General features: G+C 41.1%; 1 protein-coding gene across 1 annotated transcript in view; it reads left to right on the top strand.

The window, feature by feature from the left end:
- The window catches only part of LOC100296901 (probable maltase-glucoamylase 2), a 95,177-nt gene that overhangs the window by 73,610 nt on the left and 7,123 nt on the right, over positions 1 to 14,444 (top strand). Inside the window, exons 37-46 of the mRNA XM_010804619.4 lie at positions 1,122 to 1,260; positions 2,582 to 2,715; positions 2,994 to 3,028; positions 3,133 to 3,249; positions 4,410 to 4,558; positions 4,665 to 4,749; positions 5,483 to 5,539; positions 5,941 to 6,065; positions 7,165 to 7,253; positions 12,091 to 12,140. Coding sequence (XP_010802921.2) covers positions 1,122 to 1,260; positions 2,582 to 2,715; positions 2,994 to 3,028; positions 3,133 to 3,249; positions 4,410 to 4,558; positions 4,665 to 4,749; positions 5,483 to 5,539; positions 5,941 to 6,065; positions 7,165 to 7,253; positions 12,091 to 12,140 — 980 coding nt within the window. The remainder of the gene's footprint in view (positions 1 to 1,121; positions 1,261 to 2,581; positions 2,716 to 2,993; positions 3,029 to 3,132; positions 3,250 to 4,409; positions 4,559 to 4,664; positions 4,750 to 5,482; positions 5,540 to 5,940; positions 6,066 to 7,164; positions 7,254 to 12,090; positions 12,141 to 14,444) is intronic.

The following is a 14,444-nucleotide window of genomic DNA, read 5'->3' on the forward strand; positions in this document are numbered from 1 at the left end:
TTTGAATAAGTGCAAATAAACAACTAATCAAGCATAGAAATAATAGCATGATGTGGTATGAAAGAAACCAAGCAATGATGTGCGTCTGATTATAGTGATGAATATGAACTGGAAACTGAAACTCCAAATCACCCCCTGCACACCACACACACCATACATACATACCACACATTACACTGCACACACACCACACATGCACACATACAGACATGTCACACACCACGCACATCACACACACTGCAACATACTACACATACACCGCAAAGACACACATATACACATACCACACACACACACACACACACACACCCGACATACACACTTCACTCTTTTGATTAGATGATGGAAATCTAGTTCCGTCACTCCTTCTGCCTGTGTTCACAGAACCTACATGAAAGATATTCCTTGTTTGTCCCGTGGTAAAACCAGAAACAGAATATCAATGGACCTTGGGTTTAAAGGTGTCTTAGGAGTTGAACACCTTACAGGTTGAACTCTTTGCTTACCTTGAACTCGTACCTTACTTGAACTCTTGCCTAGGGGAGGAAGTGACTCACTTCATTAAGAGCACTGTCCCAGTAATTTGTGGACTCCACATTTCCTGAATTGTGGGTCACTGCTAGGCTTCCTATGGCTCACTAGCTCCTTCCTGCCTTCCTCTCTCCCTCCCTCCCTTCTTTTCTCCTTCCTTCCTTTCTGCCTTTTTCTCCTTCTTTCCTTAAGTTAGTATCTGTGTATCAGATAAGTGATGACAAATCAGAAAGCTTTAGCCGTATTAGTGCAGTGATGAAATAGGACCTGTTCCCTTGAGAACATTACCATCTAGTGGAAGAGACGATCATAACCACAGAGGGGTTTATTGTGTCCTAACTGGGCTATGGCAGCCCCCGTAGCTATTGGAGTCGGAGCGAACAGAAGAGTGCCCTTCCTGGCTCCATACCCTGTCCTTACCTTTCATTAATTAAGCAGCCACAGGACCCTGATAACAAAAAATTCTTAAAACTGGAGCTGTTATTGGTAACAAGGTTGTTGGCTGAAGTCGAGAAATGTGAAGATGATGGGCATTTCTGGTGAATGTGCAAATCAGGTTTTGTAAGAATTAACTCTGCATTTCCTCCCAGACTTGGAGTCCCGGGACCGGGGCCTGAGCAGCAGGACCCTGTGCATGGAGAGCCAGCAGGTGCTGCCCGATGGCTCACCGGTGCGCCACTACGATGTGCACAGCCTTTATGGCTGGGCCCAGACCAGACCCACGTACGAGTGAGTGTGCTTCTGTCATTGGCCAGCAAGACAATTTTCATTTCTTCCCATGGCTGTAAATGTCTAGAGTTCTGACACAGTCAGAGACAAAGTTCTTTGCATCTCGGGCATCCACCCTTATTCTATGTGTATGTGCTAAGTCACTTCAGTCATGTCTGACTCTGCAACCCTATGGACTGTAGCCTGCCAGGCTCCTCTGTCCATGGGGATTCTCCAGGCAGGAAGACTGGAGTGGTTGCCATGTCCCCCTCCCCGGGATCTTCATAGAACCTGCATCTTCTATGACTCCTGCATTGCAGGAGGATTCTTTACCATTGAGCCACTGGGGATACCCTGCCTTATTTCTTGCCTTCATTACCTCTCACTGGGGTGTGTGTGTGTGTGTGTGTGTGTGTGTGCGCCCATGCATGCCCACACATCCCTGTCCACTTTTGGACTCATGTGAAATATTGGCAGTAACCTAAATGGATTCGTTTCCCCTATAGCTAGCTTCTTTTCCTGGCATCACTTACTGAATACTTTATCTCTGCCTATTGATGTGATGCTTTCTTTAGCAAATATTTGGATTACATCATACACCAACATCTATCAATAGATTTTCTCTTTTGTTCCACTGATTTTTCTCTCATACCTTGTTTTCATTTTTGGGCTAAAGCATTTTACAGAAGACTGACCTTCCATTGATAAATATTTAAACATCTTTTATGTGTATTTGTCCCTCTATGCAAAGTTTTTCTTGCATTTTGAGGATTAGCCTAGTAGACAGCATATTACCAAAGGGAGCTGTAGTTGTATATACTTTTATTTGGGTGCCAGATCTACCTCTTTGCTCTTTAAATGACTGACAAATTATCTCTCTTCGAGTCTCAGTTTCCTGACAGTAAAAGGAGGCCAGGGTTGTGAGACTGCACACGTGAACATGACCGGTACAATACCTGGGGTAGAGTAATTGTTCTATGAATACCTTACACCCCAGCCCTCCTCATACCTAGAAATAGACAGCTAATTAATTTTTTTAAAGAAAAGAAATCCACATATTGTTAATCAACTATATTCCAAAATAAGATAACATTTTTTAATTAAAAAATTTTTTTAAAAGAAAAAGAAATCCATATTTTAGTTGACGCTCTATCTGCAGTTGTTCTGCTGGGAAATTGATTGGGACTCAGCATTACTTAAATAGCAGATGCTTTCTGGTTCAAAATGGAGCAGCGCTCTGCTGCCTTACACTCCAGGCTGCAGCTACTGTTTATGCTAAAGTTCCTCAACTGTCCAGCCTCAAATTCACCCTCAGCTCACCCCCTTGTCCCTCTCTGAGCAGAGCTGTGCAGGAGGTGACGGGACAGCGAGGGATCGTCATCACTCGCTCCACTTTCCCCTCTTCTGGCCGCTGGGGAGGACACTGGCTGGGTGACAACAGGGCCGCGTGGGACCAGCTGAAGAAGTCAATCATTGGTGTGTGGGCTCTCATCCTGGGGCCTCTCCAGGTGGGGAGGGGACTGGAGTGCTCTTCAGCGGGGTTGGTCATGTCTAATCATCGTCCATGTGGTCAGTGAAAGCCACGGGAGCTGAGTGCTCTGTGTGTGTGTGAGTTTTAATGCACACCCGTCTTTTGACGTTTTCACCACGAGCGGCTCAGAGCTTCCAAATGTGGAACAGAAGAGACAGGTCAAACCTACCCTTCCCACGGTCTGCTCTCCTGTGTCCAATGCAGCTGTATCTTCTCCCTACAGGCATGATGGAATTCAGTCTCTTTGGAATCTCTTATGTAAGTCCTACTGAGGCTATGATGAATCCCCTAGTTCAGATTTCAGTGTGTCTGAAACCCACAAAGTCCCACCTAAAATATGCTCTGATTTTGCATCTTCTCAGACAGGAGCAGACATCTGTGGATTCTTTGGAGATGCTGAGTATGAGATGTGTGTTCGCTGGATGCAGCTGGGGGCGTTTTATCCATTTTCCAGGAACCACAACACATTCGGGACCAGGGTGAGGGAAGCAGGTTACGGTGTGGGTGTTTCGTGTCCTCACATCACAACTTCCTCTTATAATTTTATTTGTGTATTTGTTTATTTTTGGCTGTACTGGGCCCTCATTGCCGTGTGGACTTTTCCTCTAGTTGCGGCGAGGAGGGCCTAGTCTCTAGTTGCCGTGTGCAGGCTTCTCATTGCGGTGGCTTCTGTTGTTGTGGAGCACGGGCTCTAGGGCTTGTGGGCGTTAGTGGGTGCAGCAGCTTGGCCTGTGAAGTTTTGGCTCCCGGGCTCTCGAGCACGGGCTCAATAGCTGTGGTGCACCGGCATAGATGTTCTGCAGCATATGGGATCTTCCCAGATCAGGGATTGAACTTGTGTCTCCCAAACTGGCATGTAGATTCTTTACCGCTGAACCATCAGGGAAACCCCACCACTTCTTCTTAACGCTCAAGAACATCGTACTTATTTGTATGATGAAAAATTATAAAATCACCAGCAACTCCATTGCTTAGAAAATCCACAGAGTTCAAAAGCCCAGAGTACCAACCATTTTTCAAGAATATACTTGTTCCCATCTCTTGGGTTATTAATGCCTATGAGGAGAAATGTTTATGGCTCCCTATGGAACCGAAATAAAAAGAGGCTCCCTTTGCTTTTAGAAATGATGGGTTTGTATTTTACTTAAATCTCACTGAGTTATGTCAGTGCTGCATGGAGACCCATTTCTCTCTACACATGTGCAGGGCCAAGGCTAGACCCCATCCTGAAGGGTTCATGAAAAAAAAAAGGAAGCAAGAAACTCCAGTTTATAAAGATGGCAGATGGAGGGAAAGAGGAAGCTAGAAGTTAGAGGAAAAAGGATGTGTAACCTACATATGGGATATGTGCCTGTGAGTGCATGCTTAGTCACTAAATCCGACTCTTTATGACCCCATAGACTGTAGCCTGCCAGGCTTCTCTGTCCATGGGATTTCCCAGGCAAGAATACTGGAGTAAGTTGCCATTTCCTTCTCCAGGGGTTACTCCCAGATTAGCAATCAAACTCATGTCTCCTGTATTGGCAGGGGGATTCTTCACCACTGAGCCACCAGGAAAGCCCATATGTGTGTGCTGGTCCTTTTCTCATACTGCTAGGAAGGAGGAGGTAACCTTCCACCTGCTCCTTTACCCTTTTAGAGACAAGATCCTGTGGCCTGGGACTCAGCCTTTGAGATGTTCTCAAGAAAAGTCCTCCAGACCAGATATACTCTGCTGCCTTACCTCTATACTCTGATGCATAAGGCTCACGCTGAGGGCAGCACTGTGGTCCGACCCCTTCTCCATGAGTGAGTAGAGCTGGCTTCCCCAAGTGACAAGTCTGGGATGTCTTGGGAATAACCCTCTGCAACCGTCATAACAATACAGGCGTACTTTTCACATTTTTCCTTTAAGGTTTACAGAGGAGCGCACAACATGGGATATAGACCATCAGTTCATGCTGGGCCCTGCCGTCTTAATTAGCCCCGTGCTGGAAAATGTGAGTTTTCCACTGGCTCAGATACCCTCCAATCATATCATCTAAAGGACAGGAAGGGCGTTTTATGATCTTTGTGGGTTTTTTTGGCTGTGCTAGGTCATTGTTGTTATGTGGGCTTTTCTCTAGTTGTGAGCGGTGCCCACTCTCCAGCTGTGCTGTGAGGGTTTCTCATTGTGCTGGCCTCTCTTGTGGAGCACGGGCTTTAGGACACGTGGGCTTAGTAGCTGGGCTGCAGAGCACGGGCTCAGTAGCTGTGGCGCACAGACTGAGTTCCTCTGTGCTTAGTGGCAAGTGGGATCTTCCCTGACCAGGCATTGAACCGGTGTCTCCTGCATTGTCAGGTGGATTGGATTCCTTATCCCTGAGCCACAAGGGTAGCCCTACAGGTTGTCTTATCCAGCTCACTGTTTTCAGGCAAATGCATTTCTAGAACGTCTAAGGGAGATCTTGATTGTTTTTCAAGATCTCCATTAATGGAAACTTTACCCCCACAAAAGGATTCTCATTTTGGTGTCTTGTCATGTTGCATCCTTGCATAATCTACCTTTTCATAAATGTTATGTTTCTTTGTGTTTAAAGAAGAATTTCCTAGGATCTTTCTCAATAAAACCTTTCCAACTCTTAAAGTCATTAATCAAGTTCCCTTTTTAATCTTATTTCTACAGAGATATTTTTAAAAATTAAAAGTAAATTATTGGCATATTCGTAATGACATGTTGATTTTGTGTTTCAGAACACTTTTCAGGTCCAGGCTTACTTTCCCAGAGCCCGTTGGTATGACTACAGCACGGTAAGAACTAATGTTGTTTCTGGACCTGGGTTGGTCCCTGCAGGCAGAGAGAGGGGCCTGGAACTTTCTCCTGACTTCCAAGCACATATTTTCTAAGGCAGTAAGTTTCAGTCTTTCAGCCATGCAAAGTTTGCTTAAATAAAAGTATCCATAAAACCATAAATAGTAGAAAATCTGATGCCTACGTTACATTGACTCCTCCCCAACCACCTACCTTTTCTGGACTCTAGAGAAAAAGGCTAGATTTTTAGAGGTTTTAGCAAAGCTGAAAACCAGAGATTTCCTGCTTCGATATGCAGTATTTTGCTGATTTTCTTGGAAAGGAAGGATTTGTGATAAAGCAGGCACTGATTTCATCTATTTTTCTGGTCATCATTCCTTGCCTATTTTCTCCCTTCTAGGGATCTGGCAATGAATCAACAGGTGAGTGGAAAGTCCTGGAGGCTCCCCTGGACCATATCAACCTTCATATCAGAGGAGGCTACATCCTGCCTTGGCAAGAACCTGCGATGAACACTTACTCCAGGTAAGGGAGAGGTGGTGTTTGTTGGCCTCACTTTCCCATAATGAGGCAGCCTTTTAGGAAGTGGCCCCCCCTCAACGGAGGATAAACTAAATATGGACAGTGTCATTAATCTGATTCTGAGAGTACCTTCCAAGAGGGATCTGGGGGAGAATGAGTTCATGAAGTCAGTCTTGGGGAGAACTTTTATCTGTTACAGAAACTACAGAGCTTCTGTGTCAAAGGTTTAAGGTATGTTTTCCCGAGGGTAGCATCATGTACCTTTCTCCACAGTATTTAAAAATTCGGGAATAGGAGTGAGCTCTTTGATTTGTGATGTCTACCCAGAGTTTTAGTACTTACCCTGAGGTCTACTTTGGTGAACTCAAGAGAAATTATACACACACACACACACACACACATACACACTACACAAAATAGAACATGTTATGTCAAGGGAGACGTACATAACAAGAGTAGTAACCACTCAAAGAGGGAAGTTAGCTTTCACTCTTGTGCTATAAAAATCATGGTTTCAGCTCTGGGCTGAGTCTTGAATAATAGAATTTGAATGTATGAAAACAAGAGAAAGGGATATACTGGGAGGATTAAAGAACTAAAGGTGAAAAATGAGCTTAATTTGGAGGACAGTAAACCATTCATGCTGAGTTTAACTGGAGCACTGATAAAGGAGATAAAGTAAATAAAAATCAAGCTGGTTAGTATCAGGCCATGGAAAGTTGTGAATGCAGGAGAAGTACACTGCATTGTTTTCTACAGCAATCTGGAAGCTACTAAATGATTGTTTTTCTGTGGGGGGAGAAGCTTCTTATATTACTTATAATATGTATGTAAGTAACATGTATGTATTTGATTTTTGGAGATTAAAGTTGTATTGAATGTTTCATTAAAATATAAACATTTTATTCTGTTAGCTTTTATTTATTTATTTTTTTATTCTGTTAGCTTTTAAATATATTTTATTTGATCTCATCTGTTTTTAGAATTTTAGGTGTATTTTTAATGCATTTACTTTTTTTCTGGATGACTATAAATTTTCAAAAGAAGCTGTCTTCATCCTTACAACCTGCAGTCTATAGAAAAATAACTTTTCTTTTAATAGCCGACAGAAATATATGGGATTGATTGTTGCTTTGGATGATAATGGGAGAGCTGAAGGTCAGCTGTTCTGGGATGATGGACAAAGCATTGGTGAGTAGGAACTTTCCTGGGTCCACATACAGCATTCAGGAAAGCCATACATGGAGGCTCAGGATATAATTGGCATGAACTGAAAACCTGTTTCTATTACTACTATTAATAAAGCGGTGGTGTTGGGAGGATTTTTGCAACTTTTGTTTCTCATATATATTATGCTGTAATTGTAATAGAAGGGTATAGGGTCCCCAGCTTTGTAAGATCATAAATTTGATATTATAGATTCAGCTGGGGGACTTAATCTCCCTATAACTTTCTTGCTCTGATAAGAGTGTTACTGCAAATATCAAGCTGACCATCCACTCTCATAGATCTGCCTCTATTTGGGCCAAACATCTAGAACCAGGCACCCTTTGCCTCCAAAGTGGTGGCTCAAACAGTAAAGAATCTACCTGCAATGCACGAGACTGGGTTTGATCCCTTGGTTGGGAAGACCCCCTGGAGAAGGAAATGGCAACCCACTCTAGTATCCTTGCCTGGGAAATCCCATAGACAGAGGAGCCTGGCAGGCTACAGTCCAGGGTCTCAAAGAGACAGACATGACTGAGTGACTAACACTTTTTTAACACAGGCCCACTCAGGAAACATATTAGAGCTTAGAAAATTTCTTAGTGTCTCAGAATTTGGGAATTAAAGTTGTCAAAAGAATAATTATGTCAATGAAATATTGCTTTGTGTACTTTTTCTTCCCAGTCTAGGAACACAATAGTTCTACCTTAGATACTTGGTGCTTGCCACTATAACTGGAATACCCTCTTCCTCAGGCATTGTTGTAGATTTACAATCTCTCACCAACTGATGTCTGTTTTCCAATACTTTATTACTGTGGACCAGAACATTCTAATCTTGTAACAGGTAGCAGTTACTGAATTTATAGTTTTTTTTTTTTTCAATAAAGTAAAACATTTTTTCTTTATTTACAAAAGTAAAATATTTCTAAAGGTTTCCTCCTTTTGATTTTATTCATTACAAGGATAAACATATTATCATTAAAGAAAACATTTTAGAGATTAAAAATTAGAAAAAAATTAAAACCAGTTAATATTTTTGCAGTAGCACCTTTTGCTTTCATTTTACTTAAAATAATGGTTAACTTTCAATAACGCTGAAACTATGCATGCTCAGTCACTTCAGTCATATCCAACTCTTTGCAACCCTATGGACCATAACTCCTCAGTCCATGGGATTCTCCAGGCATTAATTCTGGGGTGGGTTGTCATTTCCTCCTCTGGTTGAAAACATGAAGTGAAGTGAAGTGAAGTGAAGTGAAGTCGGTCAGTCGTGTCCAACTCTTTGCGACCCTGTGGACTGTAGCCTATCAGGATCCTCCATTCATAGGATTTTACAGGCAGGAGTACTAGAGTGGGTTGCCATATTTAATTTGTGAATCCTGTTTCTTTGCACTTAAAAATAATGACACAAATATGTCTAGATATTATTTTATATACCTTATCAATATCACACCTTATGATTATCACATTGCATTGAAAGGATATTCCATAATTTATCTTTCTGTAGTTATTCCCTGTGCAGGATGTTTTCAGTTTTTATTGTTATAAAATAACAGAATTGAATATTAACATTTGTTTGTAGTTCAGATTAGTTCCATAGGGTAGATTCCTAAAAGTAAAATTATTGCTTTCTAATTAACTTGATACACCTACATACAGCGTATCCATTTTACAGTTCTATTAATACATGTTTTGACAAATGTATACAATTGTGGTTTGCTACTATCACAATAAATATGTAGAATATTTTTGTAAACACAAAGCCCTTCTACTTCTTTCCAGAAAACTGCCCCCCACTCCCAGTTTATATTTCCAGTCTCTGACAACCGCTGATCTTCTTTCTGACGTTACGAATTAGATTTGTCTTTTCTAGGTTTTGTGTAAATAGAATCCCACAGTATGTCCTCTTTGTGTTTAGCCTCTCCCACCTAGCAAAATATTTTTAAGGATTCATCCATTTTATTGCATATAAGAGTTCATTACTTTTGACTCCTGAATAATCACCTTGTGGGAGTACCACAATTTATCCATTTACTTACTGATAAACATATTAGTTGTTTCATATCTTTTACTATTACCTATAACCTGCCATAGCATATTCAAAAGCAGAGACATTACTTTGCCAACAAAGGTTCGTCTAGTCAAGGCTATGGTTTTTCCTGTGGTCATGTATGGATGTGAGAGTTGGACTGTGAAGAAGGCTGAGTGCCGAAGAATTGATGCTTTTGAACTGTGGTGTTGGAGAAGACTCTTGAGAGTCCCTTGGACTGCAAGGAGATCCAACCAGTCCATTCTGAAAGGAGATCAGCCCTGGGACTTCTTTGGAAGGAATGATGCTAACGCTGAAACTTCAGTACTTTGGCCACCTCATGCGAAGAGTTGACTCACTGGAAAAGACTCTGATGCTGGGAGGGATTGGGGGCAGGAGGAGAAGGGGATGACAGAGGATGAGATGGCTGGATGGCATCACTGACTCGATGGACGTGAGTCTGAGTGAACTCTGGGAGTTGGTGATGGACAGGGAGGCCTGGCATGCTGCGATTCATGGGGTCGCGAAGAGTCGGACACGACTGAGTGATTGAGGGACTGATCTGATCTGATCTGATACACCCCCACCCTTTACCCACTAGATGCTAAAACACTGTTTCCAACTCCAAAATGTAACAACCAATGGGTCTCTAGATAACTGCTACATGTTTCACCATCAGAATTGCTGCTGGTTGAGAACCAATGTTTTAAGTGAATCTGGAATCCTTTCCAGCTTCCCTGATGGCTCAGTGGTAAATAATCCTCCTGCCCGTGCAGGAGACACGGGCTTGATTCCTGGATTGGGAAGGACATGGCAACCCACTCTAGAATTCTTGCCTGGAAAATCCCGTGGACAGAAGAGCCTGGCAGGCTACCATCCACGAGGTTGCAAAAGAGTTGGACATGACTTAGCAACTAAACAACAAGAATCCTTTTATACCGCTTGAGCTGATTAAGACTAGATGATTAATATCATATTGGGTTTATAGCACCAAAGTTAGTATGTAAAATCAGCTCACTATGAGCAATATGTTTCCAAAATAGGAGGGAAAAAACAATTTTATATAAAACTTTGTTGTTGTTTAGTCACTAAGTCACGTCTGACACTTTTTGTGACTCTATGGGCTGTAGCCCGCCAGGCTCCTCTGTCCATGGGATTTCCCGGGCAAGAATACTGGAGTGGGTTGCCACGTCCTTCTCCAATAAAGCTTTAGGTTCCTACAACAAATATATTCTAGCCCTAAAGTTAAAAATTAATACTCCCAGCAAGTTTTAAACTTTTTACACTGTTTAAGGTCTATGCAGAAGCACTTTTCCCTTTTTTGCCAGCCCTAGAAATTAAAATTTAAGATATGAAGATACAAGTATAGATTTAATTTAATTTTTCTCTTGACTGTTTGTAATTATTTTTAAAAATTTACTTAGATTTAAGGAGATTCAATAGTTAGCTCAAAGTTAATCTTAAATAGCTTATATGAACAGAATCTCATTCTTTAAAAATTTTATATTAAAACTGCTAAAATAGGCTATGGTGTTTTCTTATGCTCACTTTCTAGCCAAAGTTCAGTTTTAAAATACGGGTTTACAAGTGTTCATTTCCACAAGAGTGGAGTTAATTTAAAAAACAAAGACTATTATTGGGTTCAGGGAGAGACTATGTTGGCATATTGATTAGGGATGAAATGTTGACTAGGGCCAAGAATAAAACACGAAATGAAACGGACTTTTATGAAACAGGCGTTTAGCCACATAAGGAAAATGAGTAAAGCAGATATCAACTAAAGAGGCTAAAAATCTTGAACATCATGATAAGATATTGAAATTTAATATACTTTATCACTGGTGATTTTGAAAGGACTAGATTCAGTGGGGGAAAACAAAAGAAACACAGGAGCTGAAGAGTGGTGGATATACGGTTGAATTATGAGTTGAACACACAGATGTAACAAGCTGAGGCCGGAGGCCTTAGGATCTGGAACACTGCGGAAGGATGAGCTAAGAGTAGGGAGAGAGGAACTAGGAAGGTAGAGATGATGATGACTTTGATGATGATTGTAAACAACAAATTTTGAGCACTTATCAACACAAGTGGCATGTTGTAGACCTCATTGCCTTGAGCCGGGTATTATTAGCATCTCCAGTCTACAGATGATGAAATGTTAAGTAATTTGCCAGAGTTTTCACAATAATACAAAAGTGGAAATTTGAATCTATGTCAATTTCACTTGAGAGCACAAATTCCTAACCAATCTCCCCAACTCTAAGCCTTTATCATCACAGCCATGTGAATTCTCATGGCTATGTGCTTGCTGTGTGTTAGTTGCTCAGTCGTGTCCCACTCTTTGTGACTGCATGGACTGTAGCCTGCCAAGCTCCTCTGTCCGAAGAATTCTCCAGGCAAGAATTCTGGGGAGTGGGTAGCCATTCCCTTCCCCAGGGGATCTTCCTTACCCAGGGATCAAAGCCAGGTCTCCTGAACTGCAGGCAGATTCTTTGCTGTTGCAATCAGTAGCCTCCATGCTTTTTCACCTATGGTGTCTATTAATCCAGATTCTCTTGTATTTGCAATCTCCTGATGCTCACCTCAAAAATACCCTCTTCCACAAGTACATCCCCACACTAACCTGGGGCAAAATATTCCCTCAACTACTATCTTTAGTGCTGCTCTACAGAGGTCATGATTTATGGATCAGTACTTGTGATCCCAATGAAATATTTTCTGACTGCATGAAAGATTATCTGTTATTGTTGAAACAATGAGCAGTTGCTTATTCTTTTCTTCTTGCTTGCAGATACCTTTGAAAATGGAAACTATTTCTTGGTAAACTTTACAGCAGCTCAGGTAAGACAGTTTTATTGAATTTTATAAATCCTTTCCCAGTTAGCTACAGAGTAAATGTAATCAGTGAACCGTAACATATCCCACATCTTCCTGCCTTTACATTTATAAATCAGATCTACTGACATTAAAATAAGGGAGAAACAGTTCTTATTTTGACAATTGCCCAGTATACCATCACTCTATTAAAAAATTGTTATTCATTTTTTTAATGGGGAAAAAATGAGTCCTTGAATATATGACATATTTATAGGAAGTGAGACACTTTCTGGCTGATAAAAATTTGAAGGATAAATCCTAGATGGCTATCTGTTGCACAAAAATGGTGCATAAAAAACAACCTCATAACTTCAGCAGCATGTAGTAACTAATGCTTATTTAGCTTATAACTTTGCAGTGCTTAGGTGATCTAAGCTGGGCTTGGCTGATCTTGGCTGGCTCACATTCATCTACAATCAGTCATGGGAATGTCAATTGATCCAGTGATCACATATCTGGAGGGGGCGGTCACATGTTGGAGGTCAGCTGCTCTTGGATGATCTAAGATGGTTTTACAGGCAGGTCTGGGCATGACATTTCCATGATTATGCAAGAGGGCAAAAATAGAGGTGGAAAAGCCTATGTGAGTGAGGGCTTTCTGAAATCTCCATTTCTATTAAGTTGTCAATAGGCAAAGTCATATGGCTAACCCCCACAGAGGTTGGATACAATGCCCCATCCAGAGAGGGAGGTCATTGCATAATTGCATGGAAAAGAGTATAGACAGGGAGGGACAAATCACTGGAGGTCATAATACAATCAATCTACTAGGCATGTTAAATGATTCCATGGAAAATCCATATAGTCTTAATTAGAGTAGGAGGATCATTCTCTATCAAACCTATAATCTGCTTCTCTCTAATTTTTACTTGTGGACTTAATTAAGAAATAGTACAACATAAATCTATTGTGTTTTTTCTACATAACAGTGCTTCAAGTGTTTGAAGATATCTGTCACATATTCCTTCTGTCTTCTTGGAATTATATATCTCCAGGCTAACTTCATACTTCCTCTGTTTTGTGCCTACACTGGTTTCCATATTAGCTTATTCTCTTTGGACTACAATTAGTCTAGATTTCTCTTAAAGCGTGGTCCCAGGATTGAGAGATTATCTTAGAGCTGCACTCTAGTATGCAATGATAGTCACTAGCCTCATGTGGCAATCAAGCATTTGAAATATGGCTACCTTAATTTTAAATATTTAAAAAGATTATAAAATATCACATTAATATTTTATGTTAAATGTATGTTAAATAATAATACTTTAAATGTGTGTTAGTCACTCAGTCATGTCCGAATCTTTGTGACACCATGGACTGTAGCTTGCCAGGCTCCTCTGTCCATGGGATTTCCCAGGCAATAATACTGGAATGCGTAACCATTCCCTCCTCCAGGGAATCTTCCTGACCCAGGGATCATACCTGGGTCTCCCTCATTACAGGCATATTCTTTACCATCTGAGCCACCAGGGAAGCCCACTATTTTGGATATATTGGGTTAAAGAAAACATCATCAAAGCATTTTTTCCTTTTTCTCTTGTTAAATTACATATGTGGTTTGCATTATAGTCTATAAGACAGCATGGACTTTCTATTCCAAAACAAAACAAAACAAAAAACTCAAAACCTTAGTGGTATGCAACAATAAATACTTATTTAGTTCATTACCTAACTCTTAGCTCCTTTTAGCTAAACTGTTTTCTTACTGTTATGGCATCACACTATGAAGGCGATGGCACCCCACTCCAGTACTTTTGCCTGGAAAATCCCATGGACAGGGGAGCCTGGTGGGCTGCAGTCCATGGGGTCACTAGAGTCAGACACGACTGAGCGACTTCACTTTCACTTTTCACTTTCATGCACTGGAGAAGGAAATGGCAACCCACTCCAGTGTTCTTGCCTGGAGAATCCCAGGGACGGGGGAGCCTGGTGGGCTGCCGTCCATGGGGTCGCACAGAGTCAGACATGACTGAAGTGACTTAGCAGCAGCAGCAGCATGTATTTTTTTAAACACATGTATCAAATTATCTTCATAGACATTGTTATTGGGTCATGGTGTTGACATCCTGCGTTTGCCCTTCTGAAACAAAATACAAGACTTTGTATACTAATTAAGCATGTAACTTCTCTGTTCTTAGTTTAAGAAAAGAATTGAAGATTATATCATTTTCCTCTGAAAATATTGCTTTTTAATGAAGCTGTTCATCTAGAGGTCCTGGATTTTATTTCTCTTCCTACTGCTAAATAGTTATTCAAGCTAGGGAAGAT

Source organism: Bos taurus, chromosome 4, assembly GCF_002263795.3.
Source record: "Bos taurus isolate L1 Dominette 01449 registration number 42190680 breed Hereford chromosome 4, ARS-UCD2.0, whole genome shotgun sequence".
NCBI lineage: Eukaryota > Metazoa > Chordata > Mammalia > Artiodactyla > Bovidae > Bos > Bos taurus.